This window comes from Hypomesus nipponensis, chromosome 17 (assembly GCF_054491055.1).
Source record: "Hypomesus nipponensis isolate SF chromosome 17, ASM5449105v1, whole genome shotgun sequence".
Classification (NCBI taxonomy): Eukaryota; Metazoa; Chordata; class Actinopteri; order Osmeriformes; family Osmeridae; genus Hypomesus; species Hypomesus nipponensis.
Window position 1 is genome coordinate 22,793,620 of NC_140377.1, and position 17,164 is coordinate 22,810,783.

Genomic DNA, 17,164 nt, shown 5'->3' on the forward strand with positions numbered 1-17,164 from the left:
CACATCCTGGGCTCTGGAACATCCTCCTGCTATATATTCCATCGTTAGACTCAACTGAATGCTTTAAATCTACGCCGAAGACGCTACTCTACCCAGGCATGTACATTGTCCTAAGATGCATGGAGCCTGAATAGTGAGGAGTTGTATGATATATGTGGATAGGTGTTTTATTGTAAATGTGGGTTTTTGTACATTTGGGAGTGGAAAGCACTTTGGTAACTTTTTGTTTTTAAACGTCTAGAAATAACCGCTGGTCCACGTTGACTGACACACCTCCACTCAGAAAAGGTGTGAAATAACTAAGTAACTGTATGTCATAGTTGACATCAAACAATCTCTCCAAATGTGAGGGTCCGCTCTGGGTCCTGACTGTGCACGGCTGTGTGGTCCTGCCTTCAGCCCGCGCGGTCGCTCTGCCAGGGAGGCAGTCGCTCTGCCAGGGAGGCAGTCGCTCTGCCAGGGACGGCACGGCCAAGTGATGCCATCTGGTAGAGCGACTTGGCACAAGGGGGCTCTCTATGGTTCTGCGACATATTGGAGTAGTTAAAATTAACACTGTGACACCATTTGGCATGGAAAAGACAGAGCCATCTTTTAGCAGGTCTATTTCAGTCTCTCCCACACTGCTGCTTGGAAGTCTGAAAGGTCACGAAGATGTACAACTTTCTTTCACAAAAAAAGTATCTTAATTTCTATTTATTATTTAAACATCGTAAGTACTTCAAACAAAACTTCAGGAAAGTAAAACCTCATTAAAAAAAGACTTTATATCAACAATACAAGAATATGAAGCAGGAGACAAGTGTAATCATTATTCCTCTGAAAGGGGGTGATGAGTGTGCGGATTCATGTGCACAGTCTGACACAGCAGCTTGTTGAACCAAGTCTCTGTGGGGTCGGAGGTCAAATAAGGTCCATGAGTATCTCGTCCTCCATGACGCTGGAGACCTGAGGCATCCCTGGACCCTGCACAGAGCCCCTCGGACCGGCTCCCATCAGCATCTGGCCTGCACCACACACACACACACACACACACACACACAGGGACATGAGGTTAGCCACCGCATACAGGGACACAGCGCTGGGTAGGACTGAGTCTCTACAGGGACAGCACTGGGTAGGACTGAGTCTCTACAGGGACACAGCGCTGGGTAGGACTGAGTCTCTACAGGGACAGCACTGGGTAGGACTGAGTCTCTACAGGGACACAGCGCTGGGTAGGACTGAGTCTCTACAGGGACAGCACTGGGTAGGACTGAGTGTCTACAGGGACACAACGCTGGGTAGGACTGAGTCTCTACAGGGACAGCACTGGGTAGGACTGAGTCTCTACAGGGACACAGCGCTGGGTAGGACTGAGTCTCTACAGGGACACAGCGCTGGGTAGGACTGAGTCTCTACAGGGACAGCACTGGGTAGGACTGAGTCTCTACAGGGACAGCGCTGGGTAGGACTGAGTCTCTACAGGGACACAACGCTGGGTAGGACTGAGTCTCTACAGGGACACAGCGCTGGGTAGGACTGAGTCTCTACAGGGACAGCGCTGGGTAGGACTGAGTCTCTACAGGGACAGCGCTGGGTAGGACTGAGTCTCTACAGGGACACAACGCTGGGTAGGACTGAGTCTCTACAGGGACACAGCGCTGGGTAGGACTGAGTCTCTACAGGGACAGCGCTGGGTAGGACTGAGTCTCTACAGGGACACAACGCTGGGTAGGACTGAGTCTCTACAGGGACACAGCGCTGGGTAGGACTGAGTCTCTACAGGGACACAGCACTGGGTAGGACTGAGTCTCTACAGGGACAACGCTGGGTAGGACTGAGTCTCTACAGGGACAGCACTGGGTAGGACTGAGTCTCTACAGGGACAGCACTGGGTAGGACTGAGTCTCTACAGGGACACAGCGCTGGGTAGGACTGAGTCTCTACAGGGACACAGCGCTGGGTAGGACTGAGTCTCTACAGGGACAGCACTGGGTAGGACTGAGTCTCTACAGGGACAGCGCTGGGTAGGACTGAGTCTCTACAGGGACACAACGCTGGGTAGGACTGAGTCTCTACAGGGACACAGCGCTGGGTAGGACTGAGTCTCTACAGGGACAGCGCTGGGTAGGACTGAGTCTCTACAGGGACAGCGCTGGGTAGGACTGAGTCTCTACAGGGACACAACGCTGGGTAGGACTGAGTCTCTACAGGGACACAGCGCTGGGTAGGACTGAGTCTCTACAGGGACAGCGCTGGGTAGGACTGAGTCTCTACAGGGACACAACGCTGGGTAGGACTGAGTCTCTACAGGGACACAGCGCTGGGTAGGACTGAGTCTCTACAGGGACAGCGCTGGGTAGGACTGAGTCTCTACAGGGACAGCGCTGGGTAGGACTGAGTCTCTACAGGGACACAACGCTGGGTAGGACTGAGTCTCTACAGGGACACAGCGCTGGGTAGGACTGAGTCTCTACAGGGACACAGCGCTGGGTAGGACTGAGTCTCTACAGGGACACAGCGCTGGGTAGGACTGAGTCTCTACAGGGACACAGCGCTGGGTAGGACTGAGTCTCTACAGGGACAGCGCTGGGTAGGACTGAGTGTCTACAGGGACAGCACTGGGTAGGACTGAGTCTCTACAGGGACAGCACTGGGTAGGACTGAGTCTCTACAGGGACACAGCGCTGGGTAGGACTGAGTCTCTACAGGGACACAGCACTGGGTAGGACGGCTGTTCCTCACCTCCGAGAGGCTGGCGCCACTGCGCCTGCATCTGAGCGCCCCCTCCTGGGGTGGGGTGGACGAGCTGCTGGCCCAGGACCTGGTGAGACATCATCCCCTGCATGTGGGGAACGCCCCCCTGCTGAGCACACAGATACACACCATTAGAGATATACACCGTCACTATCGATATACACCACGCCATTAGATACACACCGTCACTATAGATACACACCGTCACTATAGATACACACCGTCACTATAGATACACACCGTCACTATAGATACACACCGTCACTATAGATACACACCACGGTAGTCAGATAGTCAGCTTTCTTAATCCCCGGGGGGAAAATCTCAATCGTCATAGCAGCCAGATATATACATCGAAAGAAGACAACAGGTACATAAACACTATTAGAATATGGTCAAATACTACGTCAACATCACAGTGTGCAAATTGATTGGAACAATATGTAAACAGGAAGGCGAGTTCCAGCTAAGTTGAGCAGTGCAGGTGCAAGTGAAGATAAACATTCCCACACCTCTCAGTCAGGTCATGAGAGTAGACCAGCCAGGGCTTATCGAGGCAGTATGAACTGATTCATCTGCTGTGATTAGTCTGGTGACACTTCCCAGGAAGACACTCAACGGCTGCATTCTTACTGGCTGCTGTTGGCTGAGCAGTAGACTGCGCAGCTGAGGATTGGCTCCTGGATTTGGAAGGCGAAGCATAGTCCCCTGGGGCGGGGCTTGGCCACCCTGGGCGACCTGATTGGGAGGGGCGCCGGTGACTGGAGGCTGCTGATTGGCTGTGCCTGCGGCTCTCATCGTCATCTGCGGTGAGGAGGAGGGGGGAGGTTAGCGAGGGGACATGAGACAGGCAGCTGGAGCCCAGAATGGAGAGATAGAAAGAGAGAGGGGAGAGAGAGAGACACAGAGAGAGAGAGGGGAGAGAGAGAGAGAGAGGGGAGAGAGAGAGGGGAGAGACAGAGAGAGGGAGGGAGAGAAAGGGGAGAGACAGAGAGAGGGAGGGAGGGAGAGGGGGGACACAGAGAGAGAAAGACAGGGAGAGAGACGGGGACATATAGTCAAGAGAGAGAGACAGAGGGAGAGATACAGAGAGAGAGCGAGAGACAGAGTCAGAGGAGACAGAGATGTGCATCATTTCTCTCCTCACAGGAGTGAGGTGCTCTGCAGGACTAGTCAGCATGAGGGACGTTCAGAACATGGCAGCTGCTGCACCCTGCACACAGGGGCTCTGTGTGTGTGTGTGTGCGTAGGGCACTGGGGGCGTGTGTGTGTGTGTGTGTGTGTGTGTGCGTAGGGCACTGGGGGTGTGGGCGTGTGTGTGCGTAGGGCACTGGGTGTGTGTGTGTGTGTGTGTGCGTAGGGCACTGGGGGTGTGTGTGTGTGTGTGTGTGCGTAGGGCACTGGGGGTGTGTGTGTGTGTGTGTGTGTGTGTGTGCGTAGGGCACTGGGGGTGTGGGCGTGTGTGTGTAGGGTGTACGTGTGTATATATATATATGTATATATATGTGAGAGATGTAACTCTCACCAGGTTGATCTGTTTGTGTTGATCCTCCATCATAGAGACCTGACTAAGAGGAGACATACCCCCCACCACAGACTGGTGCAGTGGGAGGGGGGGAGAAGAGGAGAGAGGTGGAGGAAGGGGGGAAGAGGGGTGGGAGTGGTGGTGGAGGGGTGGGAGGTGAGAGGAAGAGTGTTGGAGATGGGAGGAGGAGGTGTTGGAGATGGGAGGAGGAGGTGATGGGAGGAGGAGGTGTTGGAGATGGGAGGAGGAGGTGATGGGAGGAGGTGTTGGAGATGGGAGGAGGAGGTGTTGGAGATGGGAGGAGGAGGTGATGGGAGGAGGTGTTGGAGATGGGAGGAGGAGGTGTTGGAGATGGGAGGAGGAGGTGTTGGAGATGGGAGGAGGTGTTGGAGATGGGAGGAGGAGGTGATGGAGATGGGAGGAGGTGTTGGAGATGGGAGGAGGAGGTGTTGGAGATGGGAGGAGGAGGTGATGGAGATGGGAGGAGGTGTTGGAGATGGGAGGAGGAGGTGATGGAGATGGGAGGAGGAGGTGTTGGAGATGGGAGGAGGTGTTGGAGATGGGAGGAGGTGTTGGAGATGGGAGGAGGAGGTGATGGAGATGGGAGGAGGTGTTGGAGATGGGAGGAGGTGTTGGAGATGGGAGGAGGAGGTGATGGAGATGGGAGGAGGAGGTGTTGGAGATGGGAGGAGGAGGTGGAGATGGGAGGAGGTGTTGGAGATGGGAGGAGGTGATGGAGATGGGAGGAGGTGTTGGAGATGGGAGGAGGTGTTGGAGATGGGAGGAGGTGTTGGAGATGGGAGGAGGTGATGGAGATGGGAGGAGGTGATGGAGATGGGAGGAGGTGTTGGAGATGGGAGGAGGAGGTGATGGAGATGGGAGGAGGTGTTGGAGATGGGAGGAGGAGGTGTTGGAGATGGGAGGAGGTGGTGGTGGAGAAAAGGAAACAGGGTTAATAAGGTATGCAGACATCACAGTGTCCCAGGTGTAAAGGAGAGACAGGAGCCCAAGCTGGAGCCGGCCCATGTGTGTGTGTGTGTGTTTTATATGTAGGTCTACAGGAGCTACAGCTGGAGTGTATGTAGGGTGTGTGTGTTGGGGGGGGGATGCAGCTGGAGTGTGTGAAGGGGGCAGAGTAATGAGAGAGCAAGGGAAGGAATGAGGAGAAGAAGGGTGTGTGTGTGTGTGTGACTCTGCAGGGCAGGAGTCTGTACCTGCTGCTGGACGTTGCCGTGGGAGACAGGGATGGGTCCAGTGGGTCTGTTGAGGAAGTTCTGGTTGGAGGGGACCTGTCCTGGAACCATGGGGCCTCCAGAGCCCAGCTGGGGGGAAGGAGGACAGTGAGAGGAGCCCTCTGAGAGAGGAGCCCTCTGAGAGAGGAGCCCTCTGAGAGAGGAGCCCTCTGAGAGAGGAGCCCTCTGAGAGAGGAGCAGCCCTCTGAGAGAGGAGCAGCCCTCTGAGAGAGGAGCAGCCCTCTGAGAGAGGAGCAGCCCTCTGAGAGAGGAGCAGCCCTCTGAGAGAGGAGCAGCCCTCTGAGAGAGGAGCAGCCCTCTGAGAGAGGAGCAGCCCTCTGAGAGAGGAGCAGCCCTCTGAGAGAGGAGCAGCCCTCTGGGGCCAGACGGCCATACAGCCCTGAGACTGCAGCACCTGCACCCTGACACACACACACACCTCCCCTACCTGGACCTACAAGATGCGTTAGAATCGTTCGGTTTATTTTCACTGGCTGTGGTCTTCCAGCCTGCACTAGAAGACATGCGTCGAAACACAGTTATGTAATGTTTCTGAGAAAATATTTAGTTGTGTGTGGCTGAACAGGCGACACAAAATCGCATCTAGCGACAAGTCCAAGTCTCTGCATCCTTACACAAAACAGCTCTTAACAACTATCAAGACATGATTCTTTAATAGCCTTTGAAATCCCCTATAAACAAGGCAGCAGTAAATATGTAATGACAGTGACAGGATTTCCTGTTCTTCCGAAGGCCTCAGTTGACGGGCGTCTGCAGAGCAGAGCACGCCCAGCAGAGCAGAGCACGCCCAGCAGAGCAGAGCACGCCCAGCAGAGCAGAACACGCCCAGCAGAGCATAGCACGCCCAGCGGAGCAGAACACGCCCAGCAGAGCAGAGCACGCCCAGCAGAGCAGAACACGCCCAGCAGAGCATAGCACGCCCAGCGGAGCATAGCACGCCCAGCGGAGCATAGCACGCCCAGCGGAGCATAGCACGCCCAGCAGAGCAGAACACGCCCAGCAGAGCAGAACACGCCCAGCGGAGCATAGCACGCCCTGCAGAGCAGAACACGCCCAGCAGAACAGAACACGCCCAGCAGAGCAGAACACGCCCAGCAGAGCATAGCACGCCCAGCGGAGCATAGCACGCCCAGCGGAGCATAGCACGCCCAGCAGAACAGAGCACGCCCAGCGGAGCAGAACACGCCCAGCAGAACAGAGCACGCCCAGCAGAACAGAGCACGCCCAGCAGAACAGAGCACGCCCAGCAGAGCAGAACACGCCCAGCAGAACAGAGCACGCCCAGCAGAACAGAGCACGCCCAGCAGAACAGAGCACGCCCAGCAGAACAGAGCACGCCCTGCAGAACAGAGCACGCCCAGCGGAGCAGAGCACGCCCAGCAGAACAGAGCACGCCCTGCAGAACAGAGCACGCCCAGCAGAACAGAGCACGCCCAGCAGAACAGAGCACGCCCAGCAGAACAGAGCACGCCCAGCAGAACAGAGCACGCCCAGCAGAACAGAGCACGCCCAGCAGAACAGAACACGCCCAGCAGAGCAGAGCACGCCCAGCAGAGCAGAACACGCCCAGCAGAACAGAGCACGCCCTGCAGAACAGAGCACGCCCAGCGGAGCACGCCCTGCAGAGCAGAACACGCCCAGCAGAGCACGCCCTGCTACCTGCACAGTCCGGCTGTCTGGTGCTGAGAGCAGCAGAGTGGCAGGACGGAGGAAACGTAGAGAAATAACGCAGCTCGTCAAGAGCTCTAACCACTGAGCTGCCCTCTCCTGTCCTCCACTCTCTCTCTCTCACCCCCAGTCCACCACTTCATCCTCCTCCTCCTCCTCTCACTCCCCCTCCATCCCTCTCCTGTCCTCCATCCTCTCTCTCTCACCCCCAGTCCACCACTTCCTCCTCCTCCTCCTCCTCCTCCTCCTCTCTCTCTCACCCCCAGTCCACCACTTCCTCGTCCTCCTCTCACTCCCCCTCCATCCCTCTCCTGTCTCCCCTCTCTCCGTCCCTCCTCCCCATCTCCCCCGCCCCTGCCCCCCCCCTCCCCTCTCTTACCGAGCGGTGCTGCTGGACCTGCTTGTGGTTGGTGATGACCTGGCGGATGCCGTTGACGAAGCCGCTCTGGTCGTTGGGGATGAGCCCCATGAAGATCCTCTTCTTGGAAGAGTAGAGGAGCATGAGCACACGCACCTCACACGGGGCGCTGTGGGGGAAGTGCACACAGCCCGCCTGCAGGGGCACAGGTCAGGGGCACAGGTCAGGGGGCACAGGTCAGGGGGCACAGGTCAGGGGGCACAGGTCAGGGGGCACAGGGCACAGGTCAGGGGGCACAGGTCAGGGGCACAGGTCAGGGGGCACAGGTCAGGGGGCACAGGGCACAGGTCAGGGGGCACAGGTCAGGGGGCACAGGTCAGGGGGCACAGGTCAGGGGGCACAGGGCACAGGTCAGGGGGCACAGGTCAGGGGGCACAGGGCAGGGGCACAGGTCAGGGGGCACAGGGCAGGGGGCACAGGGCAGGGGGCACAGGGCAGGGGCACAGGTCAGGGGGCACAGGTCAGGGGCACAGATCAGGGGGCACAGGTCAGGGGTCAGGTTCACAGCGTTCCATTCAAGAACCTAGAATCTACCATCTGACATGGGGCGGATCCACTTCAGAACGTTTCATCTCTGGCAACAACAAAAATACATTATGGGATTTGATAAGGAAGCTTATCCACTTGCTGAGGGAATTATAATACTGTTGATGGCGTTGTCTACACGTCAGTGCACTCAACAGCAGCACTTTCTCCTTCACACTGGTGACAAGGCACACACGTGTTGCATCAGTGCGTAGTGGCAGTGCACAGCCCCCTCTAGAGGCTTGGCGCCTACACTGCGCTCACATTAGCTCCCCCTAGTGGACAGAGGTGGGACCTGCACTCCGTTCTAACATTGGAAATGTGTAGGAACCATCATGAGGATGGTGGGGAAGCTAGCTTAGCATTAGCATGCACACAGATTCCTGACATATGATGCTGGTGAAGTTAGCTTAGCATATGTCCTTACAAATCCATTAGCCATGATGCGGTAGAGCCCCTTCAGCGACTCCACGTCTTTGTTGGTGAAGAGAAACTGAACCATTCTAGAGTTCCTGAAGAGAGGACCCAGGGTCGTCTGGGGAGAGAGACAAATATAACCTCCTTACTAAAAATACAAACACATTTATCCTGCAGCACACACACACACACAGCAAGTCCTCTCACCAGTAACTGTTGTGGAATCAGCTGCATGATAAGCTTTTGTGGCCACTGGTCAGCATTCCTGTCAGAAGATATACACAGTCACCTCCACATCTCTTCACAGTCACCTCCACATCTCCTCACAGTCACCTCCACATCTCTCACAGTCACCTCCACATCTCTCACAGTCACCTCCACATCTCTTCACAGTCACCTCCACATCTCCTCACAGTCACCTCCACATCTCTCACAGTCACCTCCACATCTCCTCACAGTCACCTCCACATCTCCTCACAGTCACCTCCACATCTCTCACAGTCACCTCCACATCTCCTCACAGTCCCCTCCACATCTCTCACAGTCACCTCCACATCTCCTCACAGTCCCCTCCACATCTCCTCACAGTCCCCCTCCACATCTCCTCACAGTCACCTCCACATCTCCTCACAGTCCCCTCCACATCTCCTCACAGTCCCCTCCACATCTCCTCACAGTCCCCTCCATACTCACAGATTCTCTCCCTGGTTCACCTGCACCTGGCAGGGCAGCGAGCGGGTGAGTTTGGTGTTGGAATCCATAGATGCAGCTTTGGGCTTCTGAAGGGATGAAAGAAGAGAGGGGGGGAGGGAGGAGAGGAGAGAGGGAGGAGAGAGGGGGGAGGGGAGGGAGGAGAGAGGGAGGAGAGAGGGGAGGGAGGGAGGAGAGAGGAGGGGAGAGAGGGCGGAGAGAGGGAGGAGAGGGGGGAGGGAGGAGAGGAGAGAGGGCGGAGAGAGGAGGGGAGAGAGGGAGGAGAGAGGGGGGAGGGAGGGAGGAGATGGGGGAGAGAGGAGAGAGCGGAGGGACAAAAGGGCAGAGGGAGGTTTGGAAGTTAACATACACAGTGGACAAGAGAACAGGAGTCTCCCATCGTGGGGGTGGGGAGGGGGGGGGACTGACTGATTGGAACCTTCAAGCAGAACCTCCAGAACATGACAAAGAGCCTTGTAAGCATCACAATCTAAACAGGGTCAATAACATCACACCCTCTGGGATAAGAAGAAGCACTGTTCATCTTCAGCCGATCAATACTGGATCAATCCTTGATCAAATCCATGCCGGTCAGGCCCATCTCCCGACCACCACAGGCTTTCAGTCCTGAGGATGTACAGGGGACTGACGCAGAAAGCTACAGGGCGAGCAGGTGCATGGATCAGAACACACAATAGAAGACAATAGCCACAACCAAGCTAACACAGCCTGTCTAGCCTGGACACTAGATACCATCTGATGCAGTACAAGTCTGTTTCCTGTCTCCTGGTGTTAGCCAGCTGTAGTACAAGTCTGTTTCCTGTCTCCTGGTGCGTTAACCAGCTGTAGTACAAGTCTGTTTCCTGTCTCCTGGTGCGTTAACCAGCTGTAGTACAAGTCTGTTTCCTGTCTCCTGGTGTTAGCCAGCTGTAGTACAAGTCTGTTTCCTGTCTCCTGGTGTTAGCCAGCTGTAGTACCTGCTGCAGTACAAGTCTGTTTCCTGTCTCCTGGTGTTAGCCAGCTGTAGTACCTGCTGTAGTACAAGTCTGTTTCCTGTCTCCTGGTGTTAGCCAGCTGTAGTACCTGCTGCAGTTCAAGTCTGTTTCCTGTCTCCTGGTGTTAGCCAGCTGTAGTACCTGCTGCAATACAAGCCTGTTGTTGTGTCAGGAGGCTGTAAGTCCCATCACACAGCCTGATGTGTCTCTTAGCACCTGACTCCAGCAGCCTGTCACTAGATATGGATCAGGATGAGGGCTGGGAGCACCCGGGCCTCGTTCCACAGGCAGGACGTGCTTGTTCCCCCGGGTGAGGGTTCTGTCAGACAGGTCGATCATGGAGCCAAACCAATTGTAGTTCAAGCACAACAACAATCTTGTTCGATTCATCAGAAGATAATGAATCAAGTCAAATAACAGAGTTGCTGAAGTCAGTGGTTAATAGTAAATAAAGCATGTCCCAGAGCATGTCCCTGGGCCCTGAGAGGGGCCCTGAGAGGGGCCCTGAGAGGGGCCCAGAGAGGGGCCCTGAGAGGGGCCCTGAGAGGGGCCCTGAGAGGGGCCCTGAGAGGGGCCCAGAGAGGGGCCCTGAGAGGGGCCCTGAGAGGGGCCCAGAGAGGGGCCCAGAGAGGGGCCCAGAGAGGGGCCCTGAGAGGGGCCCTGAGAGGGGCCCTGAGAGGGGCCCAGAGAGGGGCCCTGAGAGGGGCCCTGAGAGGGGCCCTGAGAGGGGCCCTGAGAGGGGCCCTGAGAGGGGCCCTGAGAGGGGCCCTGAGAGGGGCCCTGAGAGGGGCCCTGAGAGGGGCCCAGAGAGGGGCCCTGAGAGGGGCCCAGAGAGGGGCCCTGAGAGGGGCCCAGGGCAGGACTGAGCCTCAAGCTGAACCAGGTCATCGTTGCCCTCACCTCCTGCCACTCCAGAACACCACTCCATGCTACTATCTTATTGGCTACTCCTTGCTGCGCCTGTCCAATCACGTTGGCTGCAGATACGCCAGGCTGTGGGGGGCAAAGGGGGTGGGGTCAGGAGAGAGAACACGGCATTAGAACAATGACAGAGTTGCAGATAACGTCTAAAAGTACATTTCCAAGTTTATTTGCCATTTGGAATGAGCACAGGTGTTGGAATTCTTTAGTCGCTTGACAATCCCTAGCAGCCAATCTACACCTACAACAAATAATATAAACCCAGAATAAATCATCAGAATCTTTAACGCTAAATAAAATCAGAATCCAGCAAATAGCAAATACTCCTAAACCTTTAATAAAATACTCGAAACCTATACTAAATAAATCTATCCAACTACCTAACCAGCCACAGGGCAGCAGGGCTGGGTTACGGGGCAGCAGGGCTGGGTTACGGGGCAGCAGGGCTGGGTTACGGGGCAGCAGGGCTGGGTTACGGGGCAGCAGGGCTGGGTTACGGGGCAGCAGGGCTGGGTTACGGGGCAGCAGGGCTGGGTTACGGGGCAGCAGGGCTGGGTTACGGGGCAGCAGGGCTGGGTTACGGGGCAGCAGGGCTGGGTTACGGGGCAGCAGGGCTGGATTACGGGGCAGCAGGGCTGGGTTACGGGGCAGCAGGGCTGGGTTACGGGGCAGCAGGGCTGGGTTACGGGGCAGCAGGGCTGGGTTACGGGGCAGCAGGGCTGGGTTACGGGGCAGCAGGGCTGGGCTCCTACCATGCCAGGCTGTGAGGAGGATGGGGGCTGCTGGTTCACCGAGGGCTGTTGTTGGGGGGGAGGCACTTGCTGCTGATTGGGTGCCGGGGGCCCCGGGGGCGGCCCCTGCTGCAGCTGGCTGGGAGGGGGCTGTTGCTGGGGCATCATGGGAGTGGAGACGGTGGTGACGGTGGACAGGCTGGGCTGGTTGGAGGGAGCCAGCTTCACCCCGGCTCCAGAGGGCAGGCTGGGCTGGCCGCTGAAGGGAGGCCCTGGGTTCCCCATGCCTGGGACTGGAGGAAACAGAAGTCAGCACACAGTAGAGACAGGAGTGATGCAGCTATGTGGTGGAAACAGGGAGAGAGAGACAGGATGGAGACAGCAGAGAGACAGGAGAGAGACAGGAGAGAGACAGGAGAGAGACAGCAGAGAGACAGGAGAGAGACAGGAGAGAGACAGGAGAGAGACAGCAGAGAGACAGGAGAGAGACAGGAGAGAGACAGCAGAGAGACAGCAGAGAGACAGGAGAGAGACAGGAGAGAGACAGCAGAGGGGAGACAGGAGGGGGAGAGATAGGAAACAGGCAGGAGGGAGAGAGGGAGAGAGAGGTAGGAGAGAGAGTGGGAGACTCACAACGACTTTTCTGGTTGTTCGCGGCCTCCACAGCCATCTGGGCTGCTGCCTGGGCCGCGTTGAGGGAGGCTGCAGGCTGGGAGAGAGAGAGAGAATCAGACCCCACCCTGGAGCCCTGAACTCACTGGAGCACTCTGGAGTCAACAGCAAACAGAGGAATGCGCTTCCGGAGAGTTCTGTACCTGGTATGGATGGGCCGTGCTTATTGGAGGAGGAGGCTGGGGTGCAGCTCCGAGAGGCTGGCTGACGGACAGAGGCTGGGGGGGAAGAACTGCCTTCAGGGGGCCTGGCCCTCCTCCTACAGAAACTACCACACACACAATCAGCTGAATACCAAAACACCCATCTAATTCTCATCTGGATCTAGTTAGTCTAACATAACGTTGCGTGCGATTAGTGTTGTGCCTTACGGGGAAGAGCAATGCCCCGGACCAGCACCATGTGGAAGGGGTCTTGGCTGTAGTCTGGGTGGGGGGGCTCTGCCGGGCCGGACACGGGCGACGCCCTCTCAAACAGCGCCCGCAACGCCGGAAGCTTCCGCGGGGCCACCACGGAGAAGTGGATCCCTCTCTGGAGAGGCAGGCTGAGTTAGGGCAGAGTGATGGAGGAAGGGGATAGGGAGGAGCAGGGCAGAGTGATGGAGGAAGGGGATAGGGAGGAGCAGGGCAGAGTGATGGAGGAAGGGGATAGGGAGGAGCAGGGCAGAGTGATGGAGGAAGAGGACAGGGAGGAGCAGGGCAGAGTGATGGAGGAAGGGGGACAGGGAGGAGCAGGGCAGAGTGATGGAGGAAGAGGACAGGGAGGAGCAGGGCAGAGTGATGGAGGAAGGGGACAGGGAGGGCAGAGTGATGGAGGAAGGGGACATGGAGGGCAGAGTGATGGAGGAAGGGGACAGGGAGGGCAGAGTGATGGAGGAAGGGGGACATGGAGGGCAGAGTGATGGAGGAAGGGGACAGGGAGGGCAGAGTGATGGAGGAAGGGGACAGGGAGGGCAGAGTGATGGAGGAAGGGGACAGGGAGGGCAGAGTGATGGAGGAAGGGGACAGGGAGGGCAGAGTGATGGAGGAAGGGGACAGGGAGGGCAGAGTGATGGAGGAAGGGGACAGGCTGTCTGTGGTTCCTCACATCTCTGATGATCTTCACCAGGCTGTCGGCGGTGCAGCCCGTGTAGCTGACGCTCTCCACTGCCGGCAGCAGATACGGGGGGGAGTTACACAGCAGGACACACACCTTGTGGGTCTGCCCTCTGGAACACAGGCGACAGAGAGACAGAGGCTTGGTGTGAGCTGGGGGCTGAGGGTGTGTGTTACTGGAGGCTGTGTGTGTCCGTGTCTCTGTACAGTGAGGCCAGTCTGTGGCCTGGACGACTCACATTTGCTCCCTCATCTTCTTGAAGTCATCGAACAGCTGCAGAGCCACAGACAGGCCCTCTGCTATGAGGCTGCAGCTCTCCGCGCCCCCTCCCATGAACCTGGGGAGCCAACGTTCACAGTGTCACACGGCGGGCTATGAACACACCCCCTGATCCCCCACTGGATGATGGGAAACAGGAAGCAGATTTCCTCCTGTCGAGTCCTGGTTTTATTTTGACAACTACTTACTGGATGCTGTCGATCCAGGACACAAACTCAAATGCAGAGCTGGTCGGTGCCAGACACTGGACATAGGACTCTGGAGCACAGTCCACTGTGTTAAACACCACCAGGCCATACTGGGAGCCGCCGTACTGGGGGAGAGAGGGGGGGGAGAGAGGGAGAGAAAAGGTATAGGGGGACAGAGGATTGTGGGAGAAAGCGAGTAAAAAAGAAAGAGAGCGAGAGACGAGAGCATCATTTCTTGTTACTTTCACAGAGGTCCTGTACGCTCGGCAGAGTGGAAGCTTAACAGAAACTCACGTCTCCTCCAAAATCAGTCTCTGCGGGCGGCCCTCCGTTGAAGTACCTGTGGTCATTAGAGGCCAGACGTGAGCTCAGGACTCGCACAGGACAGCGACATGACAAACGTCTGATTTCCATGTCTGCAGTACTTACTCAATGGCAGGTAAGATGTAGTTTTTTCTAAGGGATTCGAAATAAGGGCCGAGATTGGCTGTTCCTTCGATGACAAACACCACATCAGCCACCTGATTGGCTCCAGGTTTAGTGGGCGGGTCCATGGGCCCAAACCTGCCACAATCAGACTAGACAGGACAGATAAGGGTGTTAAAGGGAAGTGTCATACCCTTGTTCAGGGCAGACACAAAATGGAGGTTTACTGTTGGATATCTTACAGTTCAAGGCTCACTTAGTCAGAGTTCAAAAGAACAGCCCTGGAACTAGAGCAGGGTCTGATGCTAAGGGTTTATTTACCCATGAATATTAGGGAAGCAAACACGATTGACATTTTTAAAAGACAGCTTAAAACCTACATTTTTACCAAAGCATCTAACTTATTTTATCTCAGAAGGGTTTTACTACTTTTATTAGTTATATTATTATTTGCTATTTTAATTATTACTTTTATCACTTGTTTTATTGTTTTTATTGGTTGTATGTAAAGCACCTTGAGCTGTAATTCTTGTATAAAATGTGCTATATAAATAAAGTCCTATTATTATTATTATTATTGTGCTTCAAGGAGTCAAAACCGCAATCAACACTGCGAACTGACCTCTTATACACCTTAGAAACGTGCTCTCTTCCAGCTAAGCACTACCACGATTGGCCCAAACCTAATGGTGTCGCCAAAATGTCTTGCGCATATCAAGCCTGCTTGTAAGGGGGGATTCTGACCTAAACATTACGAATTTCTAGCACTTTCCACCCCATAAATATTAAAAGTAAAGAGGTATGTTCTATTATGTTTCTCCTACCCGAGAGACAGTCTTTGTGTTTCTACATTACAACGGAGTGACGGAACTATTTAGTGTTGGCGGAGCCAGATAAATGATTAAATAATCAAAAATCAATCTTTCGTTACCTTTGATAGCCTAACTAATAAACGGCGCTTGTTGAACTGTTGTATAAAAGCAACATCAAACGAAAAGGAGCGCAGTGTTGCTGGGTATCAGCACGGTTGTGATTCTGTCGTAGAAACATGTGCTTAAGATGATCCCAGCCGTGCTGAGACCGATGATGTTGCACCTCATTTTTAACCAACTAGGCTAACTAGCCTAAATGGCTAATGTTTCCAGTCGAGAACGACAACGATCAAGTGCACAACCACAGCTAACCATCATATTAAGGCCGACTTATAACGAGTAATTATGATAGTCTTGTTCGTTAACAATAACAAAATACGTATGTTAGAAAATGCAGTGTGCATAATGTAGCATTGCAATGCTAGGCGTGAAAAGCAAAGGCTAGACGACATTCGTTTTGCTCACACGGGAAATTGCCATCAAAATCCGGGTGGTACAGTACGGTCGGTATGCCTCCAATCCACCTAGCTCCTAAAGTAGCAAGTTAGCTATTTTAACTAGGCTAGCATTACCAGCTTAAACAAACTATCAACACATTTTATTCTAAAAGTAAATTATCTCTCATAGCACGGGTTATATGCAAACTTTTAACGCGAGAGTTTGTTTTGCTTTCGATAAAAATGCCAACAAAGAATAGATTGAGACAATTGTAGGTGCGTTGTAGATTGCAACAAGGCTAGCTATAGTTCAGCTGATTACAGTAAAGGTACTTAGAGCCAACATAGATTGAATCACTTGATGTTGAGATGTGTAGCGTCTACCAATACCGTAAATCCACACGAACAAAACTGATCAAAAACATACTTAGTTCTCCATGTACAAAGGCAAAGCGGGGCACCGCGGGGCTGCCACGTAAATAAAATGCAAGCTACTAGCTTCCACCAGATGACGGTTAGCTTGCTAACGTTCCTAACAAAAAGTAAATCAATTAATTTAACATCAGCCTACTAACCTGTTGTATCACACTGTCAGCACAACCGTTTGTGAGTAGTCCAAGTAAGGGACTGCAATTTTCTATGTAAAGTTTAATACACAAAACCTATTTTCATTTTGACACAGTGTCAAGGCGCTCCGCCACAATCACAAATCTAGTTTTCGGTTATCGCCTCATCGGTGCTTTAGAACCACCACCAGGAGTGTTAAATCAAACGTCGAACAAATTATACATTGCTATAGTGTTAGATAGCTGCCACTAGACCTGTAATCGTAATGCTTGTTTTCCTAATAACTCTGGAGATAAATAAATTTAGTAGTCATACGGTTGTACTTCGAGCCTAGCAGAAGGTAGGCCTATTCTGAGAAGTTATGCTAAATGTTGATATTTTTAGATGGACTGTCTTGCCCATCGTTCTACACCAGGTGTCAGTATATTCTCCCGTATTATTAGTAGTGCCCATTATTAGGAACTAAAATTCCTCAACTTTCACCATACCACACCGGGCTTTTAACAGCCTATGCGAAAGGCTGTTACACGTAAATACATTGTTTAATTATACAAGCATAACCTTTCATCATTTCATCACTTAAATAGCGTTTCGCCTGTAACGTTATACTGGAATCACTTAGCTTAGCGTATTCAATTAACCTGAAGTTAAATTGGTTGGTCCTGAGTGATCATTTTAACTTCCTCAATTGTTTGGGAAAAGTGCGTTGGGCTCTCTCAGAAACTGGACTCTAACTTTAGTTATGA

General features: G+C 54.2%; 1 protein-coding gene across 4 annotated transcripts; it reads right to left on the reverse strand.

The window, feature by feature from the left end:
• Positions 1-748: 748 nt before the first annotated feature.
• Positions 749-16,720, reverse strand: med25 (mediator complex subunit 25). Of its 4 annotated transcripts, none has more exons than XM_084677417.1 (20): positions 16,427-16,720; positions 14,546-14,694; positions 14,411-14,456; positions 14,117-14,241; positions 13,888-13,986; positions 13,641-13,761; positions 12,926-13,085; positions 12,698-12,822; positions 12,516-12,591; positions 11,904-12,175; positions 11,131-11,223; positions 9,239-9,324; positions 8,753-8,810; positions 8,556-8,663; positions 7,565-7,738; positions 5,479-5,586; positions 4,265-4,336; positions 3,373-3,543; positions 2,728-2,845; positions 749-1,007 (listed from the first exon to the last, which is right to left on the reverse strand). In XM_084677417.1, exons 2-20 carry the CDS (start codon positions 14,668-14,670, stop codon positions 904-906), a joined length of 2,241 nt encoding a protein of 746 aa, XP_084533543.1. In that variant the 5' UTR covers positions 14,671-14,694; positions 16,427-16,720; the 3' UTR covers positions 749-903. The 4 variants fall into 4 exon arrangements, with proteins under 4 accessions (XP_084533543.1, XP_084533542.1, XP_084533541.1 ...); XM_084677416.1 differs by having other exon boundaries at positions 2,728-2,848; positions 9,239-9,321; positions 16,427-16,715; XM_084677415.1 differs by having other exon boundaries at positions 2,728-2,848; positions 16,427-16,715.
• Positions 16,721-17,164: the final 444 nt, after the last annotated feature.